This window comes from Mobula hypostoma, chromosome X2, assembly GCF_963921235.1.
Source record: "Mobula hypostoma chromosome X2, sMobHyp1.1, whole genome shotgun sequence".
In the NCBI taxonomy this organism is placed as follows: Eukaryota; Metazoa; Chordata; class Chondrichthyes; order Myliobatiformes; family Myliobatidae; genus Mobula; species Mobula hypostoma.
In genome coordinates this window covers 34,652,089-34,671,468 of record NC_086129.1, presented here as the reverse complement: position 1 = coordinate 34,671,468, position 19,380 = coordinate 34,652,089, and the positions used below count along the sequence as shown (strand labels likewise).

The 19,380-nt window shown below is 41.4% G+C and overlaps 1 protein-coding gene across 6 annotated transcripts in view; it reads left to right on the top strand.

Annotated features, from left to right (window-relative positions):
- The window catches only part of gramd1ba (GRAM domain containing 1Ba), a 443,148-nt gene that overhangs the window by 18,039 nt on the left and 405,729 nt on the right, over positions 1 to 19,380 (top strand). For 3 of the 6 annotated variants that reach the window (XM_063038608.1, XM_063038607.1, XM_063038605.1), the window contains exon 2: positions 4,245 to 4,439. The exons of the other annotated variants lie outside the window; for them this stretch is intronic. In XM_063038608.1, the coding sequence (XP_062894678.1) occupies positions 4,432 to 4,439 (8 nt within the window). In that variant the 5' untranslated portion in view covers positions 4,245 to 4,431. The remainder of the gene's footprint in view (positions 1 to 4,244; positions 4,440 to 19,380) is intronic. 6 annotated transcript variants of the gene reach the window in all.

The following is a 19,380-nucleotide window of genomic DNA, read 5'->3' as shown; positions in this document are numbered from 1 at the left end:
AATAGAAGAAAATATTGGAATTGGCAACTAATTATTAGAGTGAATTGTTCACATGAAAGGGTCAGATAATAAAGGATTATAAATTTAAAACTTTGGTGAAAGAAAAGAAGACCGTTCTTTAATTTTATTGTGGTACAAGATAATATTGACGGTGCTTGCAGTAAATAGCTCCCATATATAAGTAAATGCATCCTCATGGAAGAAGGCATCAGCAAATGTTGGGAGAAGGTTTTGAGACCAATCAAAACATCTTTTTTACGGCTTCTAGAAAATTCTTCATTCAGTTTCATTTATTTATGGTAATTTGCCGTGCACTTTTATTATATGCTGCATCCTAACAAAAAATATTAACACATCAATCAATAAACTTCTGAAGAAGAAAGTAACTTTCCAGTAGAATCTTTTCTGTGACAGAGGTCAATGTCATTCATGGCTCATAATGTAGTAAAAGCTGTTGCCATTTATCTTCTGACTGTGAAGCAAAAACTTGCTACTCCTTTCTAGGCATTTTTTTCTAAATTAAGACCTATAATATTGTTTCATCAAATTAAAAGATATCTGTTGAAGTTGGCTCCCCATCTCCACACTTTTTGTATCCCATGTCAAGTACAAGAGGCCTCAGACCATGAATGGCATGGGACTGGTGTTAGAAATAACCAGTGATATACTGCCTAACCCAGCTGAAAGAAAATATCTTAATTTCCCATGCCATACATCCTTATTACTTATGAGTCATTGGGCTGCAAAACATTTTTTTCCAATTACACCACACCAAATAATGGGCAGTTTTGTGGATTGACCACCAGAGACGAAGCATTTGACAACCCTAGTCTGGGCTGCAGTCAAGTTCTAAGTTTAAAGGAGACAGGCAATTCTCACCTCAAGGAACCTTTCATCAAATTTTATGGTTACTTCTAACCCTGTTGGAGGATTTGGTTCCTGTTGCCCTCAGCAGTCTCTTCAGAGCATTTCTTTATGTTCATGTATCAAAAATGAGGTGATATAGTAGTAGGGTATTTTGCTGTTATTTAATTTCAATTAATACATGAGAGTGGAGGTGATTTAAAACCCAAGAGTCTGAAAAATTCACAGAAAGTGTTTAACTTATAGGAGCATAGTCCTGAGAATGGCTTCTGTTACTTTTAGATTTCCTCATTAAAATAGCTCAATGTTTTCCAGAAATAGATCATGTCAACAGAATTCTATCACTGGTGCACTGCTTATGTGTGCCAAGATGTTTTCTATGTTATTAGCCAACTTCCTAAAATTAGATGCGAGACCACCATGCCCATGATGCACACAGACAGAGTTTCACAAAATTACATTGTGCATCGAAAAGCTGTGAATGTTATGGACTTTTCACAATAAAGCAATGAAGCATTTATTAACTGGAGAGTTTATTTAAAGTAGTTGACCTTAACCTGGGCTATTGACATTAGTGTTGTCAGTGGGCTCATATTGCACAGGATACCTCTTATTTAAGCAGAAGCTTAGCTTCCCAGTACAATATCAGTATGGGATATTTGTTTTCCCCATATAATTTTCCTAAACTGGATTTGGCCTTTAGCGAATAGGTCTTGGGCTAGTACCAAGGCAAATGAGTTTATTTGGTATTTGTCACTGTTGCACTCAGTTTTACAATCACCATGGTCAGTTGGCCACTGTCCTTTCAAACAAATTGAAATCTGCCTTGGAGTGATTATCCCAATTTGATTGCTGCTGTGATGACTCCTTCATGAAGGGTTCGTTAAAACCCTGCCAACAAAATAATTTTGTAGGTAGCTTAACTAAGCCAAACCTTGATAGAGTCGGTTATTAAATTTCCACTTAAGTACTGCTGCTACAAAAGAATGTAATGCAGAAAAAGTTGAACAATCAGCAATTTGCAGATCCTGGAAATCCAAAATTAAACAGAAATTACTTAGAAAAACTCATAGATCAGGCAGCATCTTTGGAAAGAGAAACATAGTTAATATTTCAAGTTGAAGGTCCTTCATTAGAATGTTATTGGGTAGGATAGACGGGATGAAGATGAAGCAAGAGAACAACAATGTCTGTTGGAGACTCTTAAGATCATTCTTTAGGTTCCTCATAAGATTTCTTCCTTTATGATTTTTCTTAACTCTATTGCTGCCAGCCTTTTTAGACCTGAATAATCTACTAAATGTCTCCATGATGAAAATAGGTCTGCAAACTTCTCCTTGACCTCTCCCTGCCCCGCTTTTACCCCCAACCCCAGCTATCTGCAGTGCTCTCTTTGCCCTCTCCCTGCCTATGCTCACCCCAGACCCACCTGCAGTCCTCAATTTGCTGTACCTTCCTCTCTGTCTTCTTGTCTTCCTCCATGTCTTCCTTTCTATTCCCTTCCCACCCCCTGCCCCTGCCTTACTTACAATATCCTCCTTGCCTTGCCTTTCCAATCCTTAACCCTAACCATGAACCTCTTTTTTCTAAAACTCTGTGATCCCTTTCTCTTCCCACTCAATCACTTCCTGGGGTATTTGAGTGAAGTTATCTCCTCTGGTGGTTCAGGGGCTTGATGGTTGAGGGTTAATAACTGTTCCTGAACCTGGTGGTGTGAGTCCTGAACCATCTTCCTGATGGCATCAGCGAGAAGAGAGCATAACCTGTGTGGTAGGTGTCCCCAATGATGGATGCTGCTTTCGTACGACAGCGTTCCGTGTAGATGTTCTCAGTGCTGGAGAGGGCTTTACCTGTGATGAACTGGGCTATATCCACTACTTTTGTAGGATTTTCCATTCAAGGGTATTAGTGTTTCCATAACAGGCTATGATGCAGTCAGTCAATATACTCCCCACAACACATCTGTAGAAGTTTATCAGATTTTTAGATATCATGTTGAATGTTGGCAAACTCCTAAGGAAGAAGAGGTGCTGCCATGTTTTCTTTGTAATTGCATATGTGTGCCAGGCACAGGACAGGTCCTCTGAAATGATAACAACGAGGAATTTAAATTTACTGACCCTCTCCACCTCTGATCCTCTGATGAGGACCGGCTCATGGACTGGTTTCCTCCTCCTGAAGTCAATAATCAGCTCCTTGGTCTTGCTAGCATTGAGTGAGAGGTTGTTGTAGCACCACTCAGTCAGATTTTCAGTTTCCCTCCTATATGCTGATTGTCATCACCTTTTATTTGGCCTATGACGGTGGTGTCATCAGCAATCTTAAATATGGCATTGGAGCTATGCTTAGCCACACAGTCATAAATGGAAAGCAAGTAGAGCACAGGGTTAAGCATGCAGCCTTGTGATGCACCTGTACTGATGGAGATCGTGGAGGAGATGTTGCCAATCTGAACTGACTGGGGTCAGCAGGTGAGGAAATTGAGGATCCAATTGCATAAGGAGGTATTGAGGCTAAAGTCTTGAATCTTATTCATTAGCTTTGAGGGGATGATGGTATTCAATGTTGAGCTGTAGTTGATAAAGAGCATCCTGATGTGCGCATCTTTGCTGTCCAGATGTTCCAGGGTGGGGTGAAGTGCCAATGAGAGAGTGCTGGAGTTGATATGATTCATCACTGACCTCTTCTTACTTCACCACTGTGGATCTAAGTGCTACTGGATGATGGTCATTGAGGCAGGTTACCAAGTTCTTCTTAGGCACCAGTATAATAAGAAGCCTGCTTGAAGCAGGGGTACTTCAGACTGGTGAAGCAAGAAGTTAAGGATATCGTGAATACTGCAGCCAGTTGATCAGCACAGGTCTTTAGTACTCGGCCAGGTACCCCATCTGGGCCAGATGCTTTCTGTGGGTTCGTTCTGCTGAAGGGTGCTCTCATGTCGACCTCAGAGTCTGAAATCATAAGATCATTGGGGCTGTGGGAGTTCGTGATTGTTCCTCCATGTTTTGACAGTCAAAACGAGCATAGAAGGCATGGAGCTCATCTGGCAGTGAAGCCCTGTTGTCACCTACATATGTCACCACTTTGTAAGATGTGAAAACATTCAAGCCCTGCCACAGCTGTTGAGCATCCTTCATTGATATAAGTTTAGTCCAGAATTGCTACTTTGCCTGTAAGATGACTTTTTGGAGACAGTAGCTGGACTTGTAATTTTGTTGGACACCAGACTTGAATACCTCTGGTCTGGCCCTCAGCAGATTACAGATGTCATGGTTCATCCAGACTTCTGTTTGGGGAAGACTGAATGATTTTGTGGGGACGCACTCATCTACGGCTTTTTTTTTAATGAAGTCTGTGATAACTGTGGTGTATTTATTCAGATCCACAGATGAGTCCTTGAACATGGCCCAGTCCACAGACTAGAAGCAATCCTGTAGCTGCTCCTCTGCCTTCTGCGACCACCTATTTGTTGTCCTAATCTCTGGATCCTTGCTCTTTAGCCTCTGCCTGTATGCAGGTAGGAGAAGCACAGCCAAGTGATCAGATTTCCCGAAATGCAGTCTGGGCATGGAGAGGTAGGTATTCCTTATCTTAGTATAACAGTGGTCCAGTGTGTTGGGACCTCTGGTGCTACAGGTTAAATGCTGATTGTAATTGGGCAGGTATTTCTTCCATCATGCTTGTTTGGTGACACTAACATGCAATATCTCAAGAGCTTGATTGGGGACAGCCACTGGTGGTATGTAAACTATGGTCAGGATCATGGAGGAGCACTCTCTTGGTAAATAGAATGGTTGGCATTTGATTGTTAGGCATTCAAGGTTGGGGGAACATGAGTATGCCAAAACCGCCTGATCAGAACACCACAGAGATATGCCAGTGATATTAAACCTGATCTGATTCTGGTGGGGAGGGTTGTGCCCAAAACAGAGCTAGTTTAGTCTACAACCCTCTGCGGCCTCTTTTGATCCTATGCATTGGACCCTCCATACCAGGTAGTGATTCAACCAGTGAGAACGCTCTCCATGGTACATCTGTAAAAAAAATTGTTGGTCTTTGGTGACGTACCAAATTTCTCCTCAAGCTTCTAACAAAATAGAGCCACTGGTGTGTCTTTGTAATTGCATCAATATGTTATACGCAGGATAGATTGTCTGAGATATTGATGCCCGGGAACTTGAAACTGCTTACCTTTTCCACTGCTGATCCCTCAACACAGACTGTTGTATGTTCTTCTGACTTACCTTTCCTGAAGTCCATGACCAGTTTCTTGATCTTGCTGACGTTGAGTGCAAGATTGTCGTTGTGACACCATTCAACCAGCTAAGCTATCTCACTCCTGTAAGCCTTCTCGTCGCCATCTGAGAATCTGCCAATAACAGTGGTGTCATCACCAAATTTATAGAAAGCGTTTGAGCTGTGCCTAACCACACAGCCATGAATATAGAAAGAGTAGAGCAATGGGCTAAGCACACATCCTTGAGGTGAGGGAGAGACGTTGTTACTGATCCACATTGACTGTGGTCTTCCAATGAGGAAGTCAAGAATCTGGTTGCAGAGGGAAGTACACAGGTGGACTTTTACCTACTTGGTGCAGGTAACGGTTGCAGAAAAGGAGGAAGTCACGGAAGGATGGTCTACTGAGTCAGTGTGGGTGAAAGTCAGAAATAGGAAAGGGGCAATAACTCTACTGGGTGTTTTGTATTATCATCATCATCAGATGCCATGCCCAGTTTGAGCTTTGACTGCCATGGCCCACACACTCCTGTTTCAGGTCAATTGGATCAATTCATTGGTATTCATTTCCAGTTCTCTGGCTGCTGTCTCCATCATCATTTGTCTTTGTCTTCCTCTTGCTTTCTTCCCTTCAATCTTTCCCATAATTACTGTGCATTCTAACTCCTCTTTCCTAATCACATGTCCAATGAAGTTACATTGCCTTTTTATGATCTCGTACATTATTTCTCTTTTTGTGTTTGCTCTGTTCATGACATCCCCGTTAGATATTCGTTTCGTCCATGATATTCTTTGCATCCTCCTCAAAAACCCCATCTCTGCTGCTACAATTCGTTTCCTCATGTTACTAGATATTGTCCAACATTCTGAGCCATATAACATAACTGGATAAACGTAACATTTTCAGTACTCTGAGGCGGGTTGTCAAGCCTAGTTTAATATTGGTCAGTATACTCTTCATTCCCATAAAGGTGTCTTTTGCCATCCTTATTCTTCTTTTAATGTCCAAGTTGCACCTGCCATCTGATATCACCCAGCTTCCTAAATAGCAAAAGTTCTGTACTGCTTTATGTCTTTCCCGTTTATTCTCAGCCTGCAGATATGATTCTCCTTCTTTTTGGATATCGCCATACATTCTGTCTTTTTGCAATTGATAGATAGACCCATTTTTGCACTTTCTTCAGCAATTATATCAATTAAGTTTTGTAGTTCTTCCTCTGTACTTGCAATTAACAGTGTCATCTGCATATCTGAAATTATTGATGTTCTTACCGCCAACTTTGATTCCGAAGGTGTCTCTTACTTTTTGTAATATTTTTTCACTGTACACATTAAATAAATCATGGAAGAAAACATACCCTTGTCTAACACCTCTCTTGGTTTTCGTAAACTGACTCACTTCTCCATCTATTCTTACAGCAGCAGTTTGTTCCTAGTACAGATTTCTGATTAGGCGGAGGTCTTTCAAATCTAGATCTAGAGTTTCGGTAATATTTCAAATAACTTATTGTGCTTCACTTTATCAAATGCTTTTGTGTAGTCGATAAAACAAGCAAACAAATCTTTTTGCACTTGAATAGCTCGTTCTGATAGTATCCTTAAACACAATATTGCGTTTCTTGTACCTTTGTCTTTCACAAAATCACATTGTTCTTTGCTTATTTGAGCTTGTATCTTACTTTTAGCTCTTGTCATCAAAATTCTTAGAAGTATCTTGGTCATATGACTCATTAAACCTATGGTCCTATGTAATTCACATTCTATTGCTTTTGTACAGCCCTCTCAATAGTAACAGGGATATCGAGGACCACATAGGGAGGCAGATTCTGGAAAGGAGCAATAATAATAGGGTTGTTGTGATGGGAGATCTTAACTTTCCTAATATTGATTGGTGTCTCCTTAGCGCAAGGGGTTTAGATGGGGTGGAGCCTGTGTGTTCAGGAAGGTTTCCTGACACAATATGTAGATAAGCGCACTGGAGGAGAGGCTGTACTTGATTTGGTATTGGGAAATGAACCTGTTTAGGTGTCAGATCTCTCAGTGGGAGAGCATTTTGGAGGTAGTGACCACAACTCTATCTCCTTCACCTAGCGCTGGAGAAGGATAATTTGGGAAAATATTTAATTGGGGTAAGGGGAAATATGAAGCTATCAAGCAGAAACTTGGGAGCAGATGTTCTCAGGGAAATGCACAGCAGAAATGTGGCAAATGTTCAGGGAACATTTGCATGGAGTTCTGCATAGGTATGTTCCATTGAGGCAGGGAAAGGATGGTCGGGTTAAAGAACCATGGTGTGCAAAGGATGTAGAAAATTAGTTCAGGAGAAGAGGAAAGCTTACAAAAGGTTCAAGAAGCTAGGTACTGTTAGAGCTCTAGAAAATTACAAGGTTGCTAGGAAGGAGCTTAAGAATAGAATTAGGAGAGCCAGAAGGGGCCATGAGAAGTCTTGGTGAGCGGGATTAAGGAAAATCCCAATGCATTCTACAAGTATATGAAGAGCAAGAGAATGAGCTGTGTGAGAATAGGACCAATCATGTGCATGGAATCAGAGGAGGTAGCAGAAGTACTTGATGAATACTTTGCTTCAGTGTTCACCGGGAAAAAGACCTTGGCAATTGTGGGGATGACTTACAGCGGACTGAAACTCTCGAGCATATAGACATTAAGAAAGCAGATGTGCTGGGGCTTTTGAAAAGTATTAAGTTAGATAAGTCACCGCGACTGGATGAGATATACCCCAGGCTACTGTGGGAAGCGAGGAGCAGATTGCTGAGCTTCTTGCGATGATCTTTGTGTTATCAGTAGGGACGGGAGAAGTACCAGAGGATTGGAGGGTTGCAAATGTTATTCCCTTGTTCAAGAAAGGGAGTAGAGATAACCCAGGAAATTTTAGACGAGTGAGTCTGACTTCAGTGGTGGGCAACTTATTGGAGAAGATCCCGAGAAGCAGGATTTATGAACAATTGGAGAGACGTAATCTGATTAGGGATATGAGCCCGATTGAACTCTTTGAGGATGTAACAAAACACATTGATAAAGATAGAGCAGTGGATGTAGTGTATATGGATTTCAGCAAGGCACTTGATAAGGTTCTCCATGCAAAGCTCCTTCAGAAAGTAAGGAAGCGTGGGATCCAAAGAGAGCTTGCTTTGTCGATCCAGAATTGGTTTGCCCACTGAAGGCAAAAGGTGATTGTAGATGGTTCGTATTCTATATGGAGGTCGGTGACCAGTGGTGTTCTGCAGCGATCTGTTCTGGGACCCCTCCTCTATGTGATTTTTTAAAATATTATTTTATATTTTTTTGGATGAAGAAGTAGAAGGGTGGGTTAGTAAGTTTGCTGATGACACAAAGGTTGGGGGTGTTGTGGATAGTCTGGAGGGTTGTCAGAGGTTAGAGTGGGACATCGATAGGATGCAGAACTGGGCTGAGAAGTGGCAGGTGGACTTCAACTCAGATAAGCGTGAAGTGGTTCATTTTGGTAGGTCAAATTTGAAGACAGAATATAATATTAATGGTAAGACTCTTGGCAGTGTGGAGGATCTGAGAGATCTTGAGGTCCGTGTCGTTAGGACATTTGAAGCTGCTGTGCAGGTTGACAATGTTGTTAAGAAGGCGTATGGTGTGTTGGCCTTCTTCAACCGTGGGAACGAGTTCAAGAGCCATGAGATAAAGATACAGGTATATATGACCTTGGTCAGATCCCACTTGGAGTACTGTGTTCAGTTCTGGTCACCTCAATACAGGAAGGATGTGGAAACTATAGAAAGGGTGCAGAGGAGATTTGCAAGGATGTTGCCTGGATTGGGGAGCATGCCTTATGAGAATAGGTGAGTGAACTCGACCTTTTCTCCCTGGACCGACGGAGGATGAGAGGTGACCTGATAGGGGTGTATAAGATGATGAGGAGCATTGATCGTGTGGATAGCCAGAGACTTTTTCCCCAGGGCTAAGTTGGCTAACACGAGGGGGCATAGTTTTAAGGTGCTTGGAAATGGGTACTGAGGGGACATCAGGGGTGAGTTTTTTACACAGAGAGTGGTGGGTGTGTGGAATGCACTGCCTGCAGTGGTGGCGGAAGCAGATACAATAGGGTCTTTTAAGATCCTCTTAGATAGGTACATGGAGCTTAGAAAAATAGAAGGGGCTATGCACTCGGGAAATACTAGGCAGTTTCGAGAGTAGGTTACATGGTTGGCACAACATTGTGGGCCGAACGGCCTGTATTGTGCTGTAGATTTCTATGTTCTATGTATGGTAGACTGCCTGGATTTGCCATTTGGAGCACACTTCCTCTATCTTGTCATTATCATTTTTTGAAAGAATCCTTCCCCATACTGGCTCTTTAAATTTCTGTTCCAATACTTCTTCCTCTCACTATTTGCATAAGAAAAAGACTGAAAAGAGTGACAGTTTGATTGAGAAGCAAAATATGCATCATTGCACAGAAGTGGGGAGATATTTTGTACAAAATATTTCACTAAAAGTTACCTTGCCCTTCAAACGTGATATGATGTATATTTTTATACATGTACTCTCTCCAATGTAGCCTTATTCACTGTAGCTGTTGACCACTCTTTTGAAGGTGGAAATAATTCAACATTAGTTTTACATGCTGCTTAAATCTGCTAATTGAGCAGAGCCTCCTTGTTTTTAAGTCCATCTGATAATTGGCATTTTATTTTATCCCTTCCAATCTATTTATACCAATATATGAGAGATGTACAGTACTGTGCATATATATAACATACTGTACTATATATAAAATGTCTGTGTATGTATATATTTGTGTGTATACATGACTTTCACAGTACTGTAGTAGTTTTATGTATTGCATTGTACTGCTGCCACAAAAAAACATGTGAATGATGTGGACCTCTATTGTGGACTGAGGGTGGGAAACCATTGTTGGGTAAAGTGGAAGGAAGTGGGGAGGGAGCAGGAGGCACCAGAGGGACATCCTGTAATGATTAATAAACCATTAGTTTGGAATCAGATAACCTTACCTGGTGCCTCAGGGCTGGGTATGCTGCTGTGCCAGTCCCTGCCCCGGCACTCCTTCCCTGCCATCTGTCCCAAACCCTTCCTGCAACACTTAACCCTCACTATTCCTAACATCCTTTGCTCCTGCCAGATTTACAAACTCAATCTCCACTGCACATTGCCAATACAGTACTGTGCAAAATTCTTTGGCACCTTAGCTAGATAAATGTGCTAAGATTTTTGCACAGTACTGTAAATGTTATGTAGATTCTAGGGATACTGTGGTATAGTGGTTAAATTACTGAATTACCAGTTCAGTGTTGTAGCCAATTCATCCAGAGAACTTAGTACTAATTCCTTCATCACAATTTGGCAGGAGGACTGATTGGGGGGGAGGCTAGGTTTGGGTCTTTAACACACTTTTATGGCCCACTGACATTGTTGTGCCTTGAATGCAGAAGCAGGCCCTGATGCCTGATGGTTGATTGAAAAAGCAAGCATTAGGAAATCCTTGTCTGTGGAACCTCCTTGGATCGGTTCCTAAAGTTACCCCTCACGCATGTTGTACCTCAGTCAATTATGAACATCACTACATTCCCTCATCTCTGCCTGCCAAAACCAACTATGTTACCCTGAAGCAAGCCTTGAGGTCCCAACTGATTTCCCAAGTTAACTAATCCCCAAATCCTGTATCTACAGAGTACTCAATTTTCATTCTTCTCTGGCATGGCAGAGTTCATGGAAGTACCAGCATGATCTAACTGAATAGCTGAATGTTGACATCGACGGCTGGATTGCTGGAGTTTAATATATAGTTAGTTATATTAGATCTGTGAATGAACCTTATTTTTATTTCAATTGTGACTACTTCATGTGTTCTTAAAGACTGATTTTCTTTTAAAAATCTATTGAAGATTGATGACCTCAATGATGGAAAACATTGGGCATAAGTTTTGGAACCCACTGTGCTCATTTGTTCTATTGGAGCAGGTGTTGAGTAGAGGCACATTGATTGTGAAGAGGAATATTCACCGTTATCTATTTTCATCTATTAACTCAGAGCATTTATTTCTGAATTTACAGCTTATATGTGAAAGAACATCACTGAAATATTGTTTAAATATTTTACAGCATTTTTATTGCCACCTTTTAGGATAATAAGCTACTTTTATGTGGTTTGAGTTTTATGAAACTTTAATAAGATGTTTTAGCATCTTAATGGTTGAATGTAAATACTAATCTGTAATGAGCTTTCAATGTTAGTTGCTTTAGGATAAGTACTAGTGCATTAATTAATTACAGGTGTGTTGAAGAAACAGTATAGGTATCTTGTCTCTGACAGTAGTAAATATGGTGGTGAGAAAGGGCATTTAATAAAAGACTGGCTATAATAAGATTTTAAACGATTGGCATAGAAAATCTGTTTTACACCCAGGTGAGACAAGAGCTTAATTTCTTTTGGACGAGGTGTTAAAACTAATGCTCGGTGTGTGAACTAATGCTCTCTGTGTGCTCATCTTTGGCTCATTGGGGAGGGAAAGCACATGTTTCTACTTAGCAGAAGATGGCTGCAGCAGCCAGCATATCCATCCCATTGGTCTCTCGAATTCGATGTTCGTAAGTCAGGCATTAGTGACTGGAGAGGACCAGTAATTATATAATACTGAAGTCCAAAGGATAGTCACTTTTGCTTTTGAAGTAAACTCTTGAAGATTTAATTTATAATTTAAATTGCTCCCTGCTCTGAGATGATTTCTTTTTAATTTTCTTCTTTTGTGTATTATTCAAACACTTACCCTATTAATTTAATTTATCAAGCTGGTGTACATCATTAGTTAGTTGGCCAATTAATTCTGCTTAATTAGTCCATGTTAACTCAATTGATGCATGTGACTGAGATTCTTACCAAACTTTAGACTGTAGACAGATTCAGAATTGCAGCATTGTGACCAAATGATTGCCAATTAATTCCATTTTGAAGAATGGAATCAAGTGGCAATCACAATTAAAAGTATTCTACCTGATCTGCCGTAGATGTAGTAACTTAAATGCTTTTAGTTTTGATGCTGGTTCTTTTTTCCAACTTAATTGCACATGAGGAAATCTGAGTGATGAAGGTGGAGCTATTTATTTACACACAATTTGAATTGTGTGTCACTGATATAGAGAGTGGTACTATCTTTTTGATCATTGCAACCAACTTGCATTAGAAGATTCAACAGGTAGAATTCACTCTCCTGATTCCTGATGCTATCATTTTCTTCCATTTGTTGTACAGCAGGACTTTTTGAACCTGTTCTTGTTGCAAACAAAGAAGTTTTACTGATGAAGCTTTTGAATACTTTTTCATATACATAGCAACCTGTTGTATTGTTTCTATATGTAATAGTTACATTTAGATTGTTTCTATACTTATTAGATATTGTCCTTAGTCACATGCTATTGAAAAACATTTTGTGTATATTTTATTTGAAATAGGGGGAATCCATCAGAGATGTTGCATAATGTTGAAAGATGATATACAATTTAAGAAAATTTTATTGTTTTGAAAATTAACAATAAATGTTAAGGCAAATCATTTTCCTCAGTTTTTCTTATAACTGGGGAACACAATAAAAGATCTGCTTTGTTATGCAGTGGAAGATGAAACCTCAATATCCATCAACAATCTGTTCAGGAGCAAAGATACAATACAGCCTTTATGCTGGAAAAACAATGATGTCATATGTCATTTATTATTCATTTCCCAAATGGGTCACATTGTTCCTATGCCAATAGTTAGTTTCTGCATGTTGCTAAGAAACTGTAATCAGAGCATCTTTACTATTGCATCATAACAATTTTTTAAAAACCTAATAAAAATCATAATTTAAATGTTAATTTTGAAATTATGTTTATTTCTTGGGCAATTCTTTGTACTTTGGTAAGGTTTGCTAAAAAGTATAGAGGCAGTAGCATTCATCAATAAAAGAAGTTCAGCCTTTTTCGACCTAAGAGATGAGAAGAAAGTGGCTAACGTGTAATGATTTCTCAACGCATGGGAGGTTAGTTAGGGAAATTCAGTCGCTAGGTATACATGGAGAGGTGGTAAATTGGATTAGACATTGGCTCGATGGAAGAAGCCAGAGAGTGGTGGTAGAGAATTGCTTCTCTGAGTGGAGGCCTGTGACTAGTGGTGTGCCACAGGGATCAGTGCTGGGTCCATTGTTATTTGTCATCTATATCAATGATCTGGATGATAATGTGGTAAATTGGATCAGCAAGTTTGCTGATGATACAAAGATTGGAGGTGTAGTAGACAGCGAGGAAGGTTTTCAGAGCCTGCAGAGGGACTTGGACCAGCTGGAAAAATGGGCTAAAAAAATGGTAGATGGAGTTTAATACTGACAAGTGTGAGGTATTGCACGTTGGAAGGACAAACCAACGTAGAACATACAGGGTTAATGGTAAGGCACTGAGGAGTGTAGTGGAACAGAGGGATCTGGGAATACAGATACAAAATTCCCTAAAAGTGGCATCACAGATAGATAGGGTCCTAAAGAGAGCTTTTGGTACATTGGCCTTTATTAATCAAAGTATTGAGTATAAGAGCTGGAATGTTATGATGAGGTTGTATAAGGCATTGGTGAGGCCGAATCTGGAGCATTATGTTCAGTTTTGGTCACCAAATTACAGGAAGGATATAAATAAGGTTGAAAGAGTGCAGAGAAGGTTTACAAGGATGTTGCCAGGACTTGAGAAACTCAGTTGCAGAGAAAGGTTGAATAGGTTGGGACTTTATTCCCTGGAGTGTAGAAGAATGAGGGGAGATTTGATAGAGGTATATAAAATTATGATGGGTATAGATAGAGTGAATGCAAGCAGGCTTTTTCCACTGAGGCAAAGGGAGAAAAAAACCAGAGGACATGGGTTAAGGGTGAGGGGGGAAAAGTTTAAAGGGAACATTGGGGGGGCTTCTTCACACAGAGAGTGGTGGGAGTATGGAATGAGCTGCCAGACGAGGTGGTAAATGCGGGTTCTTTTTTAACATTTAAGAATAAATTGGACAGATACATGGATGGGAGGTGTATGGAGGGATATGGTCCGTGTGCAGGTCAGTGGGTCTAGGCAGAAAATGGTTCGGCACAGCCAAGAAGGGCCAAAAGGCCTGTTTCTGTGCTGTAGTTTCTATGGTTTCTATGGTTTCTAACTGTTGTATTAGTGGTGAAAATACCAGAATAAATCATAAGCTATCCAGTCACATGTGATTGCAATCTGAAATAGAAGTTAAGGGTCCATGGCAGTGTAATCAGTGTCATTAGCTGAAAATTTTGTGGATATCTATCGCTACAGGTTACTTGCTGACTTTGGGGTAGTTTTGTTTGCTTTGTCTAATTTTGAAATTGGTTGTGGTTGCTATAATTTCCATGAAGGTTTACAGGGTAGGCCTATTGTCTCTGCCTGCTCCTGCTCCACTGAACTCATGTCCACATAGCTTGACTCCATTCGATCCCCCTTGGTACAATCCCTTCCCACCTATCCGCAACCCTTCACATGCCCTCGATATCCTCAACAACTTTCAATTCCCTGGCCCTGACAACCACATTTTCACCATGGATGTCCAGTCCTTATACATTTTTATCCCCTGTTATTAAGGCTGTAAAGCCCTCTACTTCTTTATCAACAAAAGAGCCAACTGGTTCCCTGCCATCACCACCCCTTTCTGTCTGGCAGAACTGGTCTGCCCCCTCAACAATTTTTTCTTCGTACTTTATACAAACTCAAGGGATAGCCATGGGCACCTACATGTGTTCCAGCTGTGCCTGTGTTTTCTTTGGCTACCTAGAACAATCCATGTTCTAAGCCTTCCCTTGTAATGTTCCCCAACTCTTTCTGTACTACATTAACGTCTGCATTGATGCTGCCTCATGTACCCATGCCAAGCTTGTCAATTTCATCAACTTTGCCTCCAACTTTCACCCTGCCCGTAAATTTACTTGGTCCATTTCTGACACCTCGCTCCCATTTCTTGATTTTTCTGTCTCCATTCCTGAAAACAAACTGTCTAATGATATATTTTGTAAACCTACCTACTCCCACAGCTATATTGTTTATATATCTCTTCCCACCCTGTCTAATGTAAGGATGCTATTCTCTTTTCTCTGTTCCTTTCTCTTTACCGCATCTGTTCCCAGGGTGCTGCTTTCCTCCTCCTTCAAAGAACAGGGTTCCATTCCTCCACTATTGATGCTGCTCTCACCCGCATCTCCTCCATTTCACAGAAAGCCACGCTTAGTCCTTCTTCTCAACACCTTGACAGGGATAGAGTTCCTTTAGACCTCACTTACCACTCCATGAGCCTCCCCATCCAACACATCATTCTCTACAACCTCCGCCATTTTCAATGGGATCCTACCACCAAACACATCTTTACATCCCCACTCTCCACTTTCCGCAGGGATCATTCCCTCTGTAATTCCCTTGTCCATTTGTCCCTCCCCACTAATCTTCCTCCTGGCACATATCTCTGTGAGTGACAGTACGCCTGCCCATTCACCTCCTCCCTTGCCTCCATTCAGGGTCCCAAACAGTTAGGCAGCACTTTGCGTGCAAATCTGTTGGGGCAGTCTATTGTATCTGATGCTCATCTACATTGGTGAGGCCCGATGCAAATGGAGCGGGGGGGGGGGGTTGGGTGGTGGAGGGACCTCTGCTCCATCTGCCACAAGCAGAATTTCCTGGGGTCATCCATTTTAATTCCTATCTCCATTTCTGTTCTAACATGAGGACCCGTGCCTTCCTCTTTTTGCCATGATGAGGAGCAACACCTCCTATTCCATCTAGATAGCCAACGTGATGGCATGAATGTGGATTTTTCCTTCCAGTAACTTTATTCTCCTCCCCTTTCCTCTGCTTCTATTTCCCACTCTGGCCTCTTAGCTTTTCTCCACACCTGAAGATCACCTCTCCCCAGTGCCCCTCCTCCTTCCCTTTTCCCCATGTTCCACAGTCTTCTATCAGATTGCTTCTTCTCCACCCCTTTACCTTTCCAACTCACCAATCACCTTCTAGCTTGTCCTCCTTCTCCTCCCCTATCTTTTTAGTTTAGTGTCTTCCCTCTTCCTTCCAGTAATGAAGAAGGGTCTTAACCCAAAACATAAAGAAGTTGCCGGACCTGCTGAGGTCCTCCATTATTTTGTGTGTGTTGGTTTGGATTTACAGTATTTGCAGAATCTCTTCTGTTTAAGGTTTACAGGGGCTTTTTTTGGTGGACCATATCACAATTTCAAAGAAGCGAGGGGTTTAGATGGGGTGGAGTTTTGTTAGGGTGTTCAGGAAGGTTTCCTGACACAATATGTAGATATGCCTGTAAGAGGAGAGAGGCTGGACTTGATCTGGTATTGGGAAATGAACCTGGTCGGGTGTCAGGTCTCTCAGTGGGAGAGCATTTTGGAGGTAGTGATCACAATTCTCTCTCCTTTACCATAGCATTGGAGAGGGAGAGGAACAGACAAGTTAGGAAAGCGTTTAATTGGAGTAAGGGGAAATATGAAGCTATCAGGCAGGAACTTGGAAGCATAAATTAGGAACAGATGTTCTCAGGGAGATGTACGGCAGAAATGTGGCAAATGTTCAGGGGATATTTGTGTGGAGTTCTGCATAGGTATGTTCTAATGAGACAGAGAAAGGATGATAGGGTACAGGAACCGTGGTGTACAAAGGCAATTGAAAACCAAGGCAATTGAAAACCAAGTCAAGAAGAAAATAAATGCTTAGGAAAGGTTTAAAAAAACTAGGTAACGATAGAGATCTACAAATGTTTGTAGAAGATTATAAGGCTAGCAGGAAGGAGCTTAAGAATGAAATTAGGAGAGCCAGAAGGAGCCGTGAGAAGGCCTTGGCGAGCAGGGTTAAGGAAAACCCCAAGGCATTGTACAAGTATGTGAAGGGCAAGAGGGTAAGACGCGACAGAATAGGACCAATCAAGTGTGTCAGAGGAAAAGTGTGTATGGAATCAGAGGAGGTAGCGGAGGTACTTAATGAATAATTTGCTTCAGTATTCAATACGGAAAAGGACCTTGGCGATTGTAAGGATGGCTTACAGCAGACTGAAAAGCTTGTGTATATAGCCATTAGGAAAGAGGATGTGCTGGAGCTTTTGGAAAGCATCAAGTTGGGTAAGTCACCGGGACCGGACGAGTTATATCCTAGGCTACTGTGGGAAGCAAGGGAGGAGATTGCTGAGCTTCTGGCAATGATCTTTGCATCATCGATGGGGACGGGAGAGGTTCTGGAGGATTGGAGGGTTGTGGATGTTGTTCCCTTATTCAAGAAAGGGAGTAGAGATAGTCCAGGAAATTATAGACCAGTGAATCTTACTTCAGTGGTTGGTAAATTGATGGAGAAGATCCTGAGAGGCAGGAATTATGAACATTTGGAGAGGCATGATATGATAGGAAGAGTCAGCATGGCTTTGTCAAAGGCAGGTTGTGCCTTACATGCCTGATTGAATTTTTTGAGGATGTCACTAAACACATTGATGAAGGTAGAGCAGTAGATGTAGTGTATATGGATTTCAGCAAGGCATTTGATAAGGTACCCCATGCAAGGTTTATTGAGAAACTAAGGAGCCATGGGATCCAAGGGGACCTTGCTTTGGGGATCCAGAACTGGCTTGACCACAGAAGACAAAGAGTGGTTGTGGACGGGTCATATTCTGCATGGAGGTCAGTGACCAGTGGTGTGCCTTGGGGATCTGTTCTGGGACCCCTTCTCTTTGTGATTTTTATAAATGACCTGGATGATTAAGTGGAGGGATGGGTTAGTACATTTGCTGATGACACAAAGGTTGGGGGTGTTGTGGATAGTGCGGAGGACTGTCAGAGGTTACAGTGGGACATTGATAGGATGCAAAACTGGGCTGAGAAATGACAGGTGGAGTTCAGCCCAGATAAGTGTGAGGTGGTTAATTTTGGTAGGTCAAATATGATTGCAGAAAATAGTATTAATGGTAAGACCCTTGGCAGTGTGGAGGATCTGAGGGATCTTGGGGTCCGAGTCCATAGGACACTCAAAGCTGCTGCGCAGCTTGACTGTGGTTAAGAAGGCGTATGGTGCATTGGCCTTCATCAACCGTGGGATTGAGTTTAGGAGCCGAGAGGTAATTCTGTAGCTATATAGGACCCTGGTCAGACCCCACTTGGAGTACTGTGCTCAATTCTGGTCACCTCACTAGAGGAAAGATGTGGAAACTATAGAAAGGGTACAAAGATGTTGCCTGGATTGGGGAGCATGCCTTATGAGAATAAGTGAGTGAACTTGGCCTTGTCTCCTTGGAGTGACAGAGGATGAGGGGTGACCTGATAGAGGTGTATAAGATGATGAGAGGCATCGATCATGTGGCTAGTCAGAGGCTTTTTCCCAGGGCTGAAATGGCTACCACGAGAGGGCACAGCTTTAAGGTGCTTGTGAGTAGGTACAGAAGAGTTGTCACGGGTAAGCTTTTTATGCAGAGAGTGGTGAGTACGTGGAGTGGGCTTCTGGTGACGGTAGTGGTCCTGGATACGATAGGGTATTTTAAGAGTCTCCTGGACAGGTACGTGGAGCCTAGAAAAATAGAGGGCTATGGGTAACCCTAGGTAATTTCTTAAGTAAGTACATGTTCGGCACTGTATTGTGAGCCGAAGGGCCTGTATTGTGCTGTAGGGTTTCTATGTTTCTTACTCGTGTAACAGTAGTTCCTCATGTATTGATTGAATGGGCGTGTAGCTAAACCTCACTAGCCCGATATAATCTGAGACACCTTAATGCATAATTTATACTTTCCATTTGTATATTGTTTTACATGTCTTTATTAACCTTCTTGATGAAGGTGTTCAATACCATTTATTGATCTTGTATTCAAAAAAATTTATTTTTTATGTAAGAATAAAAGAAGAAACATTGAAAGACAAGTTCTGATAATTGATCAAATTGGCTATTCAGCACTTGAGCTTGTTCTCTAAGATTAAATATCTGTTGGCTATACATGATCTGATGCAAGGATTTATTAAATGATAGCAAGGTGGAATTTCTTTGTCCCTGATGACCTACCTTTACTCAAAGGAGAAAGTGCTGGAAGTCCTCAGCAGATCTGGCATGATCCTTTGAAGGGAGAAACAGAGTTAATATTTCAAGTCATTAGAACACTTTAGGGGCAACGGTCTTCAATTGAGTAGACCATCTAGAACTGAAAGGGACACAGTTCCTTTTCTCTTAAGAGATGAATCTTCGGAATACTCTAATGTGGATGGCTCTGATAATGCAGTAATTGAATAC